General features: G+C 41.3%; 1 protein-coding gene across 2 annotated transcripts in view; it reads right to left on the bottom strand.

The window, feature by feature from the left end:
• Window positions 1-3025: 3025 nt before the first annotated feature.
• Window positions 3026-16425, bottom strand: part of fen1 (flap structure-specific endonuclease 1) — a 60879-nt gene continuing 47479 nt past the window's right edge. The window contains exons 6-12 of one of the 2 annotated variants that reach the window (XM_077508806.1): window positions 13985-14094; window positions 13619-13755; window positions 11679-11745; window positions 4952-5083; window positions 4738-4886; window positions 4520-4634; window positions 3026-3262 (exon numbers count right to left, since the gene is read on the bottom strand). In XM_077508806.1, the coding sequence (XP_077364932.1) occupies window positions 3185-3262; window positions 4520-4634; window positions 4738-4886; window positions 4952-5083; window positions 11679-11745; window positions 13619-13755; window positions 13985-14094 (788 nt within the window). In that variant the 3' untranslated portion in view covers window positions 3026-3184. Of the gene's footprint in view, window positions 3263-4519; window positions 4635-4737; window positions 4890-4951; window positions 5084-11678; window positions 11746-13618; window positions 13756-13984; window positions 14095-16425 lie in introns of both variants that reach the window. The other variant, XM_077508805.1, reaches the window with a different exon arrangement.

The raw sequence follows: 16425 nt of genomic DNA on the forward strand, positions 1-16425 counted from the left end.
GTAGCGAGAGTTCAACACCGTCTAGTTCCACCGTGCACCACTTAAATGGTTTGGCACCGGAGCCTACTGAATGTATGGTCGTTGTAGACGAACTAGGCCGGGGGGGATGCAGAGGAAGGCGCAGAACGGCACACCCGGGAAAAGTGGTTCATCTTACCGCAGCGTTGGCACCGCTGCCCCGTGGCCGGGCAGCCAGGCGCTCGTGTAGGGTGAGATGGCGACCCGCAGTTCCCACAATGCTGCCGGGGTGTAGCGGCCCGGCCTCCCGCGACGTTCACCTTCGCCGACGGAGCTACAGCCTGCGCCAGCGCAGCGGGGCGAGGAGAGGGCGGGCCCGGACCCGCCAGCTGAGACGTCAATTTAGCAGCCGACTCGAGCTGGAAAGCCAACTCCACTGCCTTCGACAGAGTCGTGCCGTCCGGTGACATAAACAGTTTTTCCCGAAGTCGGGGACTGGTCGTGTGCTCTGCCAGTTGATCCCGAATCATTTCCTCCTCCAAAGTTCCAAATTTGCACAGGCTAGCCAAACCCCGGAGGTCGGCGACGTAACGGTGAACAGACTCACCCGGCCGCTGTATGCGTTGGCGAAAAACAATGCGGTGTACTATAACGCTCTGTGGAGCAGCGAAATGTCCGGACAGCAAATCCACACAGTCATCAAACTTCGGTGCGGGTCCAAGAGTTCGAAAAATCCGTTGTCCCTCGCTGCCCAGGCTGTGGATTAGCATAGCCCTTAGCCGAGCATCGCTAGCGTCGGCCAAGCCAATAGCCTCGCTAAACGTCGTAAATGACTCGTACCAGCGGGGCCACGGAACCGGCGGTTCGCCAGGTAGCGTTAGAAAAGGAGGCAGGGGTGCAAGCGGATGCTCCATCCTCGTCGCTAATGTTATGCCCCAATAACGAGCGGACGACGGCTTGTGCTCACTGAATTTTTTATTGTCTCATTCCAAAACTCACTCGGGCCCGGTCGCCGTGACGTCACAACCCTGCGACCATAAACAATGGCTTAAAGCCATACACCACAAGTTCCTCGGGATGGTGACTTTTTACCACAGGTTCATCCGCCACGCTGCCCATGTGATGCACCCGTTTTACGACGCACTTAAGGGTGGGGCTCCTAACCGTGCGGTCGACTGGACAGATGTGAGAGTCAAGGCTTTTGAAGAGACGAAAGCTGCGCTGTCCCGAGCGGCCTTGTTGGCCCACCCACGCCCGGATGCCCCGGTCGCCCTCACTACTGACGCATCCGATTTTGCCGTCGGGGCCGTTTTAGAGCAGCGCGTCAAAGGTGCGTGGCAGCCGCTCGCCTTTTTCAGCCGCCGGTTAGTCCCTCGGGAGCGCAAGTACAGCACGTTCGACAGGGAGCTCCTTGCTGTCTGGCTGGCGATCCGCCACTTCCGCTTCATCCTGGAGGGCCGTGAGTTCACGGTCTTCGTCGATCACAAGCCCCTCACCTTCTCCATGTCGAAGTTGTCCGAGCCGTGGTCCGCGCGGCAACAGCTCCAGCTATCGTTCATATCTGAATACACCACGGACATCCGACATATTGCTGGCAAGTACAACGTGGTCGCGGATTGTCTGTCCAGGGCTGCCGTCAACACGGTACAGCTGGGCCTCGACTTTTCCCGGATGGCGGCCGACCAGTTGCTTCGGGGCTCCGACACCGGGTTGCAAGTTAAACCGGCTCATGTTGACCTGGCCGGACCCTTGGAGTTGCCCCGCGCCCCCCGCCCCCCGCCGCGTCCGCCCCCCTGGGCTGCGCCTTGTGGACCATGCAGGGTCCCTTCCAGTTGTTCCTGCATCTCCGCCAGTTGGTTCGCGGGACTGTTCTGATGTTTCTGCTGTGCCCCTCCCGCCCTCGCTCCCTGGGTCCTTCCCGGGTTACCCGCAGGGGTCGGGCCGTTTTGCCGCCCCGTCATCCGGAGTTTGATTAAGGGTGAATTCTGGGGGGGCTTGTGTCGTGATGGGAACATAATTCACTCACGGAACGTTGGGACGAAGGGGGAGTTCCGGGTGGGGAGGAGTTGGTTAGGATGAAAGGATAAAAGGACAAAATGTTAGTTAGCCTGTGAGCCTCGAGCAGAGTGTTGCTGTTAAACACTGAGAAGCTGATGTCAATAAAACGCCGGCCTTTGGCTCCGGACTTCAACACTCTGCCTCCGATTCCCGTCACCACTCGCTACAGAAGTACCTGGACAAAACATGCAAATTTTATTCAAACTTAATCGCATCTCCAAATAATCTGGCCCAGGTTTAAATTAATCAAATTACCTATGTTCTCGAGTACAAAAGTTTGCCGACCCCTGTCTTAAGCCTATATTTATACCAAAGTTCATGTCGAAGAAAGAAGAGTATATGGACCCCCTTCATGTCCTACGTCATGATGACGTCACTGTTTACTGGAGGCAAAAACAACCGCTGGAGGCAACGAAGTGGAGCTAGATGTAAACAACGCTGGTTGTCTGTCTATTCTATTCTATTTTTATCAGTTTACTCGCATATTAACTCAAATGGCCGTTTTCCGCGTCCTTTCCGACGTGAACTTTCTGTGAAAATATGCTGACCCGTGTTAGAACCACACGCCACTGAGGTGTTTTTGCCTCCAGCTAAGCCCCGCCCTTTAAATTGCGTCACATTGTTTACAGACTTTGAAGGGGTCTATTGTCTCTTTCCTATAAGATGCTATATTTGTGTTGGGGTGAACCGGCTACAACTCTTCGGACGCGTGTCAGTAGAAAAAATAAAAATGCAAAATCCAAAACTTGTTGCGTTGCGTGGTCAACACAATTTAATGCCAATAGTCCAATGTTCCAAAACACCACACAAACCTTTCCACGTACACGACGACGGTCCAAAAACTGTTTGCCTTCCACCTTTCCACACACACCTGGCTCTCATTATCATAAGTTCCATTTAATTATTTCCTGGGGGCACATGCGCCACCATGCGGTAGAACCCAGAAATCGCACAAAAAAGAAGGAAAACAAAGAACACTACAATATGGCTCCAACAAAGAGAATGACACTTCTTCTATAAGCCTTTATTCTATAAAATATGCAAAACAGCCTTAAAATGCACTAGAAAGGAAAACAAAAAAGTCAAATGTTTACTTGTACTTTTCCTTCGACACCATTCATCCAAATTATTTCTTTTCATTTTATTATTTCATCTTCATTTCTGACTTTCATTTGCCTTTTTTGAATTTTCCCGGTGTGGCTCCAGTCTTCAGCTTCTTTTTAGCAGATCCTTTGACTTCAGGCTCCTACGAGGGAAAAAAAAAGTTGGTCAGAAATACAACACGTCGTAATAACTGTTGACTGAGTACAAATTGAAGCGACATCGCCTTGTTTGAAGTGCCATGTACTATCTGATAGGATTCGACTCAACACCAAACAAACCAAACGAACAGCCCTGAAGTCATAATAAATAAAAATAAATTTACACAAAATTTGGAATCCAATCTTTTCATCACTGTGAGCTACTTCTATGGAAAATAGTGCGCTTTGTCTTTCAGAATAAGAGCATAATGCGGGAAGGGATGTGTAAATGTTGCTAACTCACACCATTCTATAATGTAGATATCATTTGTCACTTATTTAACTAAACTAGTATACGTAATTATAATATTTGGGTTTACTTAACACTTTTGGTTATTCTGTGGTTCTTTGTGTTTATATTTACATGAATAAATGTAATCCAATCTTCATTCCTGATATACTTATTTTGATGTTTATTTTATTCAACTATTTTAATCACTTTAGTTTGCATTGTTGTCATTTTGAATGAAAAACATTTTGTTTTGAATAGAGGTGTCAAAATTAGTGCATTAATTTTGAGGTAATTTAAAGTTCCTTTAATGCCACTAATTTTTTCAACGCGTGATTAATGACTGCCCCTTACACGACCACGTCAAAATTTAGCAGTAATATATTTAATAATGCATATATTTGTGGAGACTGGTGTCAAGTTGTATTTTACAACTTTAAAATGTGCAGAATTTCACAAGTTACTTCATGTTAGAGATTAGAAGACGAAAAGAAAAATGCACTGCGTCTTACAGATGCAATTATGCCATCTAGTGGCAGAAAAAAAATGAGCTCAACACAAAACCATATCACATTGGTTTTTTTTTTACAGTACAGTATGTTTTTTAATTTTATGAATTATGAAATTACTGTATCAATGACTAAAAGATGCAGCCATGTTTATATTAGTTTAACATTTGTTTCCGCTTTTATATTCACAGGAGTATGAAAACTTAGAAAAAAAACATTTTATTGTCCATTTAATTGCACATTTAGAACAGATATAAAATTTGTGATGAATTGTGAGTTATGCGATTAAAAATCTTACTCGCCTGACACCCCTAGTTTTGAACAACAACCACAATAAAAAGCAAAACAATCCTGACGGTTGCCAAAAACACTATTTGGCAGAAAAAAAACAAATAAAATCCACATTCATACGAGTGCTGGCCTTCCACAACCATACAACTGCTCTATCGTTCCCTTGAAAGTACCTTGCGTTTGGACGACAGCGACCCGGTGACTGAGAAGAAGGAGTCAAGTCGACCCTGTGTGCTCCCTTGACGACTCTTTACAATCTTCTTGCACCCGTTGCGGATCCTGTCCTCACTACATGGACATTCAGAAAGGTGAGCAAGGAGAGGAATATGAAGAAAAGACTCCGGGTTGCTGTTCACCTGTGAGATGGTAATACAAAATGCTTGCGCTTTACCTGAACTGTTTTTCTTCGCACATGAAACGCAGCAGCCCGTCCTCGTTCGGCTCGTTCCACTTCAGCTCCACTGCGGAGCAATCCACCACTTCAGGCTTCAGAAACAGCTCCCGGGCCTCCTTGTAGAGCCAGTCCTCTGGAGTCGGGTGCTTCTACGTGCAAGATATCGGCAATAAATGGCCAAACAAATAAAGCAATTTTCTTTTTCCCTTACATTTGTGTCAATGTTTTCCAGGATCTCCTCGATGCTGCCGTGCTGCTTGATCAGGTCGATGGCTCGCTTGGGACCGATCCCCTTGATGGTGCCGCAGTAGTCGCATCCCAGCAGAATGCACAAATCTATGAACTGGTGGGCAAAGCATTACGAAGTAGGGCTGATTAACTCATTTGCTCCCAAAGACGTATAAATACGTTCTATTTTAAATATTTCCAGTTTTTTTTTATTTTATTTTATTTTTTTTTATGCTAGAGTATACAGAAGGCTTTGATGCAGCGTCTGAACTGAAAATAACGGTTGAAGCAATGGCAGTTATTGCAAAAACGGCCAGCAGGTGGCAGCAGAGTATAAGAGATGAACCAGGGCCATGTTGAAACAAGCTGTTTTCCCCACAGTTTTAAATATATTTGTGAATAATGATGAAATCAAGCTATATTCTAATGCTAATTGCTGAAAAACGGAAACAGATTGATAGAAATATACTTTTTTTTCCCCCCAGGTGAATCAAATCAAAGTCAGTCAAAATTCAGCAAAACAGCAGCGAGCGAAGGGGGTTTGCTTCAGTGAAAACGGTTGGGAGTGAATGAGTTAATGTCATTGCTGCAAGACTGCCATTTTGAAAGACAAAAAGAAATAATCAATTAAAACGGCACAACTTAATTTCAGTCAGATAGCTTTAAATGTTATTACAGTCTTCCCTCGCTATAACGCGGTTCACTTTTCGCGGTCTCGCTGTATCGCGGATTTTTTTTAAGTACAATTTTGCATATTTTTTTACAGTAATATACCCATTTTATAAAATTTATGAAGGTTTGAACATTGTCAATGTTTGAACAAGAGAGAAATGTGAAAACATGTAAATGCCTCAATGAGAAAAGTGTATAAATTGTGCGGTCGGGGATTTTAGAGCCTTAAAACATTTATAAGAGTTGTAAAACATAAAGCTAACTACTTCGCGGATTTCATTTATTGCGGGTATTTTTTGGAACCTAACCCCAGCGGAAAACGAGGGAACACTGTACTGGTATTTATTTATATAGTGCCTTTGCAAGTTCAGTCCTAAAGACGTGCAGTCTAATGTACATGTTTACATATTACACTTAGGTGCTGTCCATAAATCGGTAACATGCTACCTCACAGGCAGAACTTTTATGCTAAGTTTGGAAACCTGCTGCTCTAGGACACAAATCACATTAACAATCACATGTGGTGTGCCACAGAGCTCAATTTTAGGCCCAGTGCTTTTTGTATGAAAAGTGCTATATAAATAACGTTTTGATTGATTTGATTTTATATTAGATAAAAAATTGAAGTGATAAAGACACAGATTTGTTTGCAGTATTGTAATCTGATTTATGACTGAATGACATGTTTACAGGATTTTTTTAAGTTATCGTAGTGAACACAAAGACTTCAAGTCAAAGTATTCAGGAAGTTAACAACTAAGTGAAGTGGATGAACTAGCTTTCATATTATTGGTTTTAGCTAGGGCTGGGTTAAACGATTATATTTGTAATTGATTAATCTAGAAAATAGTTTTTCGATGCATCGATGAATCTAACGATTCACTTTTAACTGTGATTCGATTCGATTCCGATTCGATTATCTTCCTATAATTTTACCTCTATAGTAATTAATCATAATTTATCTCCATGAGTAAAACACAATTTTCTTCTTTCCAATATATTTTTATTCAAGTTCAAAAATGAATTTTATTGAACAATACGACAAAGTGCACACAGCTCTAATGCAACAGAATCCTACAATAAAGAAATAATAAAATAAAGCTCTCTTTTAATAACTAAAACTGCTAAAGCCAGAATCTGAACCAAAATCTTATCAACATAAAAAACAAACAAACAAACAAACAAACAAAAAAACTAATAGCAGTGGTGACGGCTGCAATTTTCAAAACAACTCAACCACCACTCTCACGTTTCTCTGTGCATCTGCTCAGGTGTGTGTGTGTTGTAGTCAGTGTTGCCACAGTTACCTTGAAAAAGTAACTTAGTTACTTTACTGATTACTTGGTTTTAAAAGTAACTAAATTGCGTTACTGATTACTTGATTTTAAAAGTAACTAAGTTAGATTAAAAGTTACTTTTTTAGTTACTTTCAGCAGCTGCCGATAACACCATCTCAACATAAAAATAATGCAGTAGAAACGGAGTTCCAAATACTTTATTGAAAGTGCATTTTTAACATGAAAATAAAGGTTTTTTTTTATGAAAAACAAAATAGGCAGTCTCTCTTGACTTCTTGTAACGTAAATACTTTTTATAAAACAAAAAATACAAATCTATCCAGGTTGAAAATGAAAATCCCCTAAATTCCTCTGTTTGTTTGTTCCGCTATTCCAGTGTGTACACATGTATCAGTTTAAATATTTATTAGTAGTTATTGACAGTTATAATTGTTTTTTGGTTTGTTTGTTTTTTCTCTTCAAAATAAGGATCAGGAAAACAAAAGGTTGATAATTTAATGTTAAATATAAATATTTAACCTTTAGACAGACACCAACACAATTAAACAGAATATTTGCACATTGTGAAGTATTTCAGAAACATAAATTTAAGACATGAAATAAACCTACCGTCCAGCCAAAAGAAATATGAAGCCACCTTATGGAACAATAAATCTATCAAACACATTTTAACCACTTAATATATGCAAAAATATTTCCAAAAGTTCATTTCCCTTTTTAATCAACAATTTTTGTATTTAACATTTATTTTTCTTTTGTCATCACTTTCATTTTTGGTTAATGTATGACATCTTTTTTTGTTTTTTTAATCTGAGACACGATGATGACCACAGAATCACTACTGTTTATATTTTGTTTTTTGGGCTGTCGTAATCGCGGGCACGTCTCAGTTCTCCTATCTGCTGCTCATGCTAGTTGTAGACGTTGACAGGGAGCCACAAACTGAGAAATGAGATACTTGCAGTGTGCTTTTAGCTTAGCTGGTGTGTTGGCTGTGGGACATACCTGTGTCGTTTGAATCCATGCATTGGATCGTCACGGGAGTTATTCTTTTTGGCTCGCGCGCAGTACCAACGCCGGCCCGGGACATACAAGTGCACCGAGAGGACTCGATAGCCATGGGAAATACCGAGATGTACGGCACCGGCTTCTGCTAACTGTCTCCATTTGTATGTTGTCACTCGTTGCGCGCGCGCGCGCCGTGTCGCGAGCACGGAAACACGGAAGTAGCTTGAATGGTGATGCTACTGAAATGTAAACAAAACAAGTAGAGCACGGCGCAGAACTCTTGCTATTGTTATGAAAACCATAAAGCCTCACTCGCAACCGATACGGTCGTTTAGCTCCCCTTGACGAACGATGGTTCGGTCGAATCGTTTTTTTGTTCCACCCCTACTGAAAACGTAACTTGTCTGACGTCACTCCCCCTGGCGAGAGGGCGGAGACGACCTCATCCCATAATGCTTCACGGACCAGTTGAGGATGGAAATAAATTATTTTTTTACCACTTTTATGGTCCATAATGCACACTTTTTTTGTTGTGTTGTGTGCCTGTTGGTTAATAAAACTAGTAGTAAAAGTATCATCACTTTTGTTTTGAATGTGCAAACCATTCATGACCAGACCATGGCTGAATTCAGTGTGGTGATCAATGACTTCTGCCTCATCTTCGTAGTTAGCAGTAGTTGTTTGTGACTGTTACAACAGTGAGATAGCTTGCCTTCTTCATGAAAATGTGGAGTAACGCATTGATTCTCTGGACAGTAACTTTAATCAGACTACTTTGTAGAATAAAGTAACGCGTTAGACTATTAGTTACTTTAGAAAGCAACTTTTTTGAGTAACGCGTTACCGGCAACACTGGTTGTAGTCATGTGTTGTGTTGGGGTGGATGTTCGCATCTCAACATGCTCAGCTGTCAGGCTTGCCCCTTTTTTTTTTGTTGACGTGGTGCAGTTTGGATGAATGACGGGGTTACTCATTGCCAACAAGGAAAAAAAAAAGTTGAAAACTTACGATGTCTTCTCCACACAAGAAGCTCCCGGGTGCCTCCTCTTAATCGCGGTTCTGCTTTTATGGTATTCCAAGTACTTTGCATTTTTAGGTGTAAAGTACTCCCATACTTCGGACGTCTTATTACGAGGTTGTTTCTTCTCCCCGGACTCGATGCTACTCGATGCTGCGGTCGCTGCTATTTTTTGATTCAATAACTATATCCCTTCGCACTGCGCACAACGGAAGATAAAAAAGGAGGCAATTCCGGTTCTCAGCTTCCGCGTCATCTATCTATTAGAAACAATAGACACATCATTGTATTGTGTCATTGCTAGCTTGCTTCACACTTCGACAATTCAAAAAAAAAAAAAAAAAAAAAAAAAAAAAAAAAAAAACTCCACACTTTCTCCATTTTTGACCCGGTGTCGGTACCATATGTATTCGGCCTGCCAGATCCATTCGGGGTCCTTCGCCTACAGATGACGTTACGCTACAGGATTGGCTGAGACGTTTTACGCTACAGGATTGGCTGAGATGTCGACGATTGTGATTGGTGAGGCAACTTTCCAGTCGTTGGAGGGAAAACATTGAAGCTTTTTACGAAGAAATTTATTATTATTTATCTAATGGGACTTATCACAGCCGCACTACTGGATCAAACTGTTCGGCGACCCAAAAGGCAAGGATTCGTAACGCGTCAAAATCATTCATCAATCATCATCAATCAATTACATCTCACCGTGGCTATTCTAATGTATTGATCTCTCGTCTTCCCTTGTCTAGGATTAAAGGTTTGCCGTGAAACCCTTTCAGACTTGTTTGTTGTTGTTGTTTTGTGGAAGGAAAAAAATACTGAACATATAAAGAAAAGTTGTGCATTCATTCATTCATTCATTCATTCATGTGTCATTCATTGATTTGTTAATGCATTTGACATCTTTAAAGAAAAAGTAAAATGTGCTACTGTAGTTGATGAAGTTAACTTATGAGTTTCGACTTTACGGTAGTAGGCCATTACCTTTGATTAATATTTATATCAATAGTCCATGAGACACACATGCACACACATGAAGGTTACAAATAAATTCGTAGTTACCTAATAACCTGAGGCTGAGTACAGAACATATTGGTGAGGAAATGTCACATCTCAGGCAATAATTCCATCATTTTATTATCATCATCATGGTAATTATTTTCTGCAATACGCACGACCCTCCGCAACTCATAGTGCAGTGTCACCTCTGAGGTGACATTGGCAAGAAAATATTAAAGATGTCATTTAAATAACAAAATGTATGGGCTGAGATTGAAAAACGTAAATAAACGTAAGTATAAAAGCAGGATACTTTAAGATTGACTAAATAATGAAATAGATTGAAAAAATACATTAGATAAAATAAATATAAAAAATGGAGGTAAAATAGCACATAAATGCAAAAAAGTAAAACTGCGATGGGACGAAATATTGTCAGTTGACGTGCTAATGTGTTCCTATAATCATTACGACTGTTTTTGTGATGTATTGTGATACGTGAACCGCAAAATTCGGACACCAAACCAACGTGAACACATTTGACACTGCTCGCTTGCTGTACTGACGTCATCAGCAAGCGCCGACCAGACGCGAAGGCCCCCGAATGGATCTGGCAGGCCGAACACATATGGTACCGACACCGGCGCCTGCGGGTACACGTAGCTTGCTTGTCATGTCTTCCGGGTGTCCGCAAACCACAACGATCGTTGCCCTCCATTGCTACACTGTAATTGTGCACAACATTGTACGGTCTGCTTTATTTTTTAATTTATTTCTTTTTTTTTGTGTGTTTTTTTGCGCCCTGTGTTTTGTCTGCAAGGTAACGTATATTTGGTGGCCCAGACATTGCATGATGGCGCCAAAAGTGACGCATCGACGTGCATTTTTTGCGTCGACGTATTTTTTGTGTCGACGTCATCGATGACGTCGACGCGTTGTCCCAGCCCTAGTTTTAGCGTAAGCCTAACCTATATGACCAAATATTTATGTATAATAAATTTGACAGATTATTTTTCTAAATCCATCATCCCTATCAAGAAAGTAAGACGATTGCACGAGGGGGCTAATTTCAGTTTTTCAATTATTAGCCAATCATCAAACTAAAAACCATCACCTGACAACTAGGGATGTAACGATAAGCATGATATCTTGATATTAAAACTGCCACAATAATGTATCGTCATGTTGACGATATTTAAATGCAACATATCTGTTAAAAAAAAAAAAAAGTTAGGTTGATTTCCATTTGTGCGGTTCTAGCACCCTCTCGTGGCTAATTTTTTAGTGCACTTTAATTTTCATTAGGGATGTTTTGGCCCTTCTGCGTTTAAAATCTACACTAATTGTCAGATGAAGGGGAACATAATATGCCTGTGAAGCAAGTCAATATGTGGAGGAACTCAATGTGTGCGTGCATTAACAACATAACATAATATCATAATAATAATAAAAATAAAATAACGATGTTATGTACAAAAGCCCAATATTGTGCTTCTTTTTTTTTTTTTTTTTTTTTTTTTTTAGTATGAGCTCTCTTTTATTTACAATATTGTGACCTTTTTGAAATAACGCCAACCTCCCCAAAATATCGTGATAATTATCATATTGTGAGCTTCATATCATGATAATATCGTATTGTGACGTTTGGATATCGTAACATCCCTACTGACAACACAGTTCAGTGTGCCAATGGCTGTTTGACTGTATTTTACCTGTTCGTTTGTCAGGTTTATGTCCTGAAGAATGCGACTGAAGTGGAACTCTTGTACCGGAAGCTTCCTATCAACAAAAAAAGATGACATTTCTTCAGTATTTTCAGTGAAGACGGACAGTACAGTCCACGGACTGAACACATTTGGTTGATTTTGTTAATGACTGATGAAACTAAGATTAATCTTTTTTTTCCCCGATACAACAATTCACATTGTTTCTTCAAAATGATGATTTTTTTTCTTTCCCACACTTTTGGGATTCCCGCGATGAGCTTCAAAAATAGTCACGAATTCATTTTGAGCATTTTTTCCGCCATTCCCAATTCATAAAATATTGTTTGGCCTACTCATATGGCCTGTTGTGGTATGTGGAGATGGCAAATCCAGGTCCAGAAAGTAAATACCCTGCCACAGTTTGGCTTTAGCCCCTTGTGCTAGCTAGCTAGCGAGGTAGCTCTTTAGCAGGTAAACGAGCACCACGGGAGCTATCTGGGGAGCTCGCTAGCTAGCTAACACCTGAGGCTAAAGCCAAACGGTGGCAGGGTTTTTACTTTCTGGACCTAGATTTACCACATCTGCTAATAGCAAGACATGCTACAATAATAAGAGCAAGAGGTGGCAAATCCAATTCCAGAAAGTACCCTGCCTGCTTTAGCTCCCTGTGCTAGTTAGCTAGCTAGCTAGGTAGGTAGCTCTTTAGCAGGTAAACGAGCACCACGGGAGCTATCTGGGGAGCTCGCTAGCAAGCTAACCCCTGAGGCTAAAGCCAAACGGTGGCAGGGTTTTTACTTTCTGGACCTGGATTTACCACATCTGCTAATAGCAAGACATGCTACAATAATAAGAGCAAGAGGTGGCAAATCCAATTCCAGAAAGTACCCTGCCTGCTTTAGCTCCCTGTGCTAGTTAGCTAGCTAGCTAGGTAGCTCTTTAGCAGGTAAACGAGCACCACGGGAGCTATCTGGGGAGCTCGCTAGCTAGCTAACACCTGAGGCTAAAGCCAAAAGGTGGCAGGGTTTTTACTTTCTGGACCTAGATTTGCCACCTCTGCTAATAGCAAGACATGCTACAATAAAAATAGCTAGAGGTGGCAAATCCAGGTCCAGAAAGTACCCTGCCTGCTTTAGCTCCCTGTGCTAGTTAGCTAGCTAGCTAGGTAGCTCTTTAGCAGGTAAACGAGCACCACGGGAGCTATCTGGGGAGCTCGCTAGCTAGCTAACACCTGAGGCTAAAGCCAAAAGGTGGCAGGGTTTTTACTTTCTGGACCTGGATTTGCCACCTCTGCTAATAGCAAGACATGCTACAATAAAAATAGCTAGAGGTGGCAAATCCAGGTCCAGAAAGTACCCTGCCTGCTTTAGCTCCCTGTGCTAGTTAGGTAGCTAGCTAGGTACCTCTTTAGCAGGTAAATGAGCACCACAGGAGCTATTTGGGGAGCTAGCGAGCTAGCTAACACCTGAGGCTAAAGCCAAACGGTGGCAGGGTTTTTACTTTCTGGACCTGGATTTGCCACCTCTGCTAATAGCAAGACATGCTACAATAATAATAGCTAGAGGTGGCAAATCCAGGTCCATAAAGTACCCCACGTGCTTTAGCCCCTTGTGCTAGTTAGCTAGGTAGCTAGCTCTTTAGCAGGTAAACAAGCACCACGGGAGCTATCAGGGGAGCTAGCGCTAGCTAGCTAGCTAACACCTGAGGCTAAAGCCAAATGCTGGTATCCAAATTTATCCAAACACAAACAAATTTATTTAAACAAATTTATCCAAACACTGCGTTAAAACATTCCAGACCAATAATACAGAGTAAATTAAGATTACAACACTGATGCTAATGAATTGGATTCATCAGCACAATCAATAACCCTTTTTTTTTTTTTTTTTTTTTACATATGGCATAGAGAAAATGGAGACTCCCCAAAAACTGTAGTAGATGAAAATTACTTTGCTTCACTGGCTGTGAGGTGTCTTAGCAGGACGTTTGTTCCGAAAGTCAGCCCATCCATATCTTCTGTTGCTGTGGCAAAGACTTTCCCTGCTTTGACCAGAGCGGCACAGCTGGCCTCAGCCTCACATGGCGCCTGCAAACACATGAAATAAAAACACTTTGACAGTAACCAAAGCACCTTTTTTCCATAGCAAATAATCAAAAAGTGATTTCTCTATTTTAGGATCCATATTACCACCACAGCTAACTTTTAGTCATCAAAGAGGCAATTGTGCTCGACCAGGTGGATTTTATTTTAAATCTATTTTATTAAATTGGAGAACATTTGTCCAACAAATCAAATCTCATACAGTACTACTAACCTCAATGTAAGGCACTCCCATCAGTGTCAGCAGCTTCTTGCACTCATCATTATGCTGCTTGGTGACTTTGACCAGACGCTTTGAGAGTTTGTCAATGTTTTCTTGTTCCCCTAAGTCGGGAAAAACAAACAAACAAACAAACAAAATAATATTTTAGAGGAATTCCAGGTTCTTTTGAGACCAAATCAAGTTTCCCAAGACGTGCAAAAGACAAAGCACGTTGGCTACTAATCACTTATTTTCATCGATATACAAATTTAACTTCAGGGCTGCTATGGAGTAGTCTGGCAAGCCACACTCATGTTCTTAAACGAAAGAAAATTGGTCTAGCTGTTGAAAGAGAATTCAGCCCCGCTCAAAAAAAAACTTTTAATCTAATTTGTTTCTTTGCTGTGACATATTCGAAGTATCATCATAGCATTCAAAATGACATGGGCGTTTTCATTTGGCATTAAACTCCATTTTAATTCTTTTACAGCCACACGTTATATTAAAAACAAAAAAAAAACTAGAGCTGCGAGCAGCTATAAAGGGCCCTCGCAACCCGGGCCACGTTGGGGTACTTGCACGTCGGGGTACTGGCACGTTGGGGTACTGTCAAATAGGACAAGGACCATCTAAAATGTTTTTGACAAGCCTTGTGTGTGCAAAGTTTTATCAAAAGGCTAAAGATGGTGTGCAATTCCCAAAATAAATTTAAAATGGCGGACTTCCTTTTAGGTTTAGCATACGGCTACAGAATACTTTTTGTAGGTCTTAGACTAATAGGTATGCCTCCCAGTTTTCACAAATCTAGGTCAAGTCAAGTCATCTTTAGTTATATTGCGCTTGAATCATACAATCGGAAATGCTCCAGAAAAATGTCTAGAGGGCGCGATTTATTGCAAATTGCACAAGAAATCTCTAAATATTCATGTTCATGACAAGTCTGATGTGTGTGCAAATTTTCATGAATTTTCACACATGTATAGACCAAAAAAAAAAAAAAGCAGCACTTTACTTGGCAAACAATGCATCACTATGGCAACGGCGTGCGACAAAATAAAAAACTTTCGCTCCCTTTGCATCTTAAACATCTTAAGATGAAACACACCAAGTTTGAAGACAGTCAGATGAATTTTGTAGGAGGAGTTCGTTAATATATGACCCCTGAGAAAGGCCACAAAAAATGGCTACAAATGCCGACGTAAATCAAAATGGCGGACTTCCTGTTTGGTTTAGCAGATGGTTCCATGAGACTTTTTTGTACATCGTGGGCTCTTATGTATGCCTCCAAATTATCATTGCGCTAGGTGAAACGTACAACCGGGAATGCTTCGTTAAAGAGGAGTTTTTTTTAGCTCAAAATGTGATGCCCGGCCCCTGCGGGACTTCCTGTTGGGTTTAGCACGTGGCACCAAGAGACTTTTTTGTACATCCTGGGCTGTTACATATGTCTACAATTTTTCGTCGCTCTTGCTGCTTCGTACAACTGGGAATGCTTCATTAAGAAAGATTTTTTTTCCTTTGCAAAAAGTGCATGCCACGGCAACACCGTGCGACGAAATAAAAAGCTTTCAATAACTTTTCATCTTCAACATCTTAAGATGAATCACACCAAGTTTGAAGATGATGGGATAAACTCTGTAGGAGGAGTTTGTTAAAATATGACCCCTATGAAATGGCCAAAAAAAATTGCAACACATTCCAAAGTAAATCAAAATGGCGGACGTCCTGTTAGGTTTAGCTTATGGTTCAAAAAGAGTTTTTTGTACCTCGAGGGCTGTTATATACCTCTACAAATTTTGGTAACTCTAGGTGAAACTTACAACCGGGAATGCTTCGTTAAAGAGGAGTTTTTTAGCTCAAAATGTGATGCCCGGCCGGGGGGGACTTCCTGTTGGGTTTAGCACATGGCACCAAGAGACTTTTTTTGTACATCCTGGGCTGTTACATATGTCTACAATTTTTCGTAGCTCTAGCTGCTTCGTACAAATGGGAATGCTTCTTTAAGGATATTTTTTTTCCTTTAAAAACAGTGCATGCCATGACAACAGTGTGCGACGAAATACAAAGCTTTCAATAACTTTTCATCTTCAACATCTTAAGATGAATCACACCAAGTTTGAAGATGATCGGATAAACTCTGTAAGAGGAGTTCGTTAAAATAGGACCCCTATGAAATGGCCAAAAAAATGGGAACACGTTCCAAAGTAAATCAAAATGGTGGACTTTCTGTTAGGTTTAGCATATGGTTCAAAAAGAGTTTTTTGTACCTTGAGGGCTGTTACATATGTCTTTAAATTTTGGTAACTCTAGGTGAAACGTACAGCCGGGAGTGCTTCATTAAGTAAGAATTTTGAAACTCAAAATTTGATGCCCCGCCTCTGGCGGACTTCCTGTTGGGTTTAGCATATGGCACCAACAGACTTTTTTTGTAGGTCATAGTCTGTTACATATGT

This window comes from Festucalex cinctus, chromosome 20, assembly GCF_051991245.1.
Source record: "Festucalex cinctus isolate MCC-2025b chromosome 20, RoL_Fcin_1.0, whole genome shotgun sequence".
NCBI lineage: Eukaryota > Metazoa > Chordata > Actinopteri > Syngnathiformes > Syngnathidae > Festucalex > Festucalex cinctus.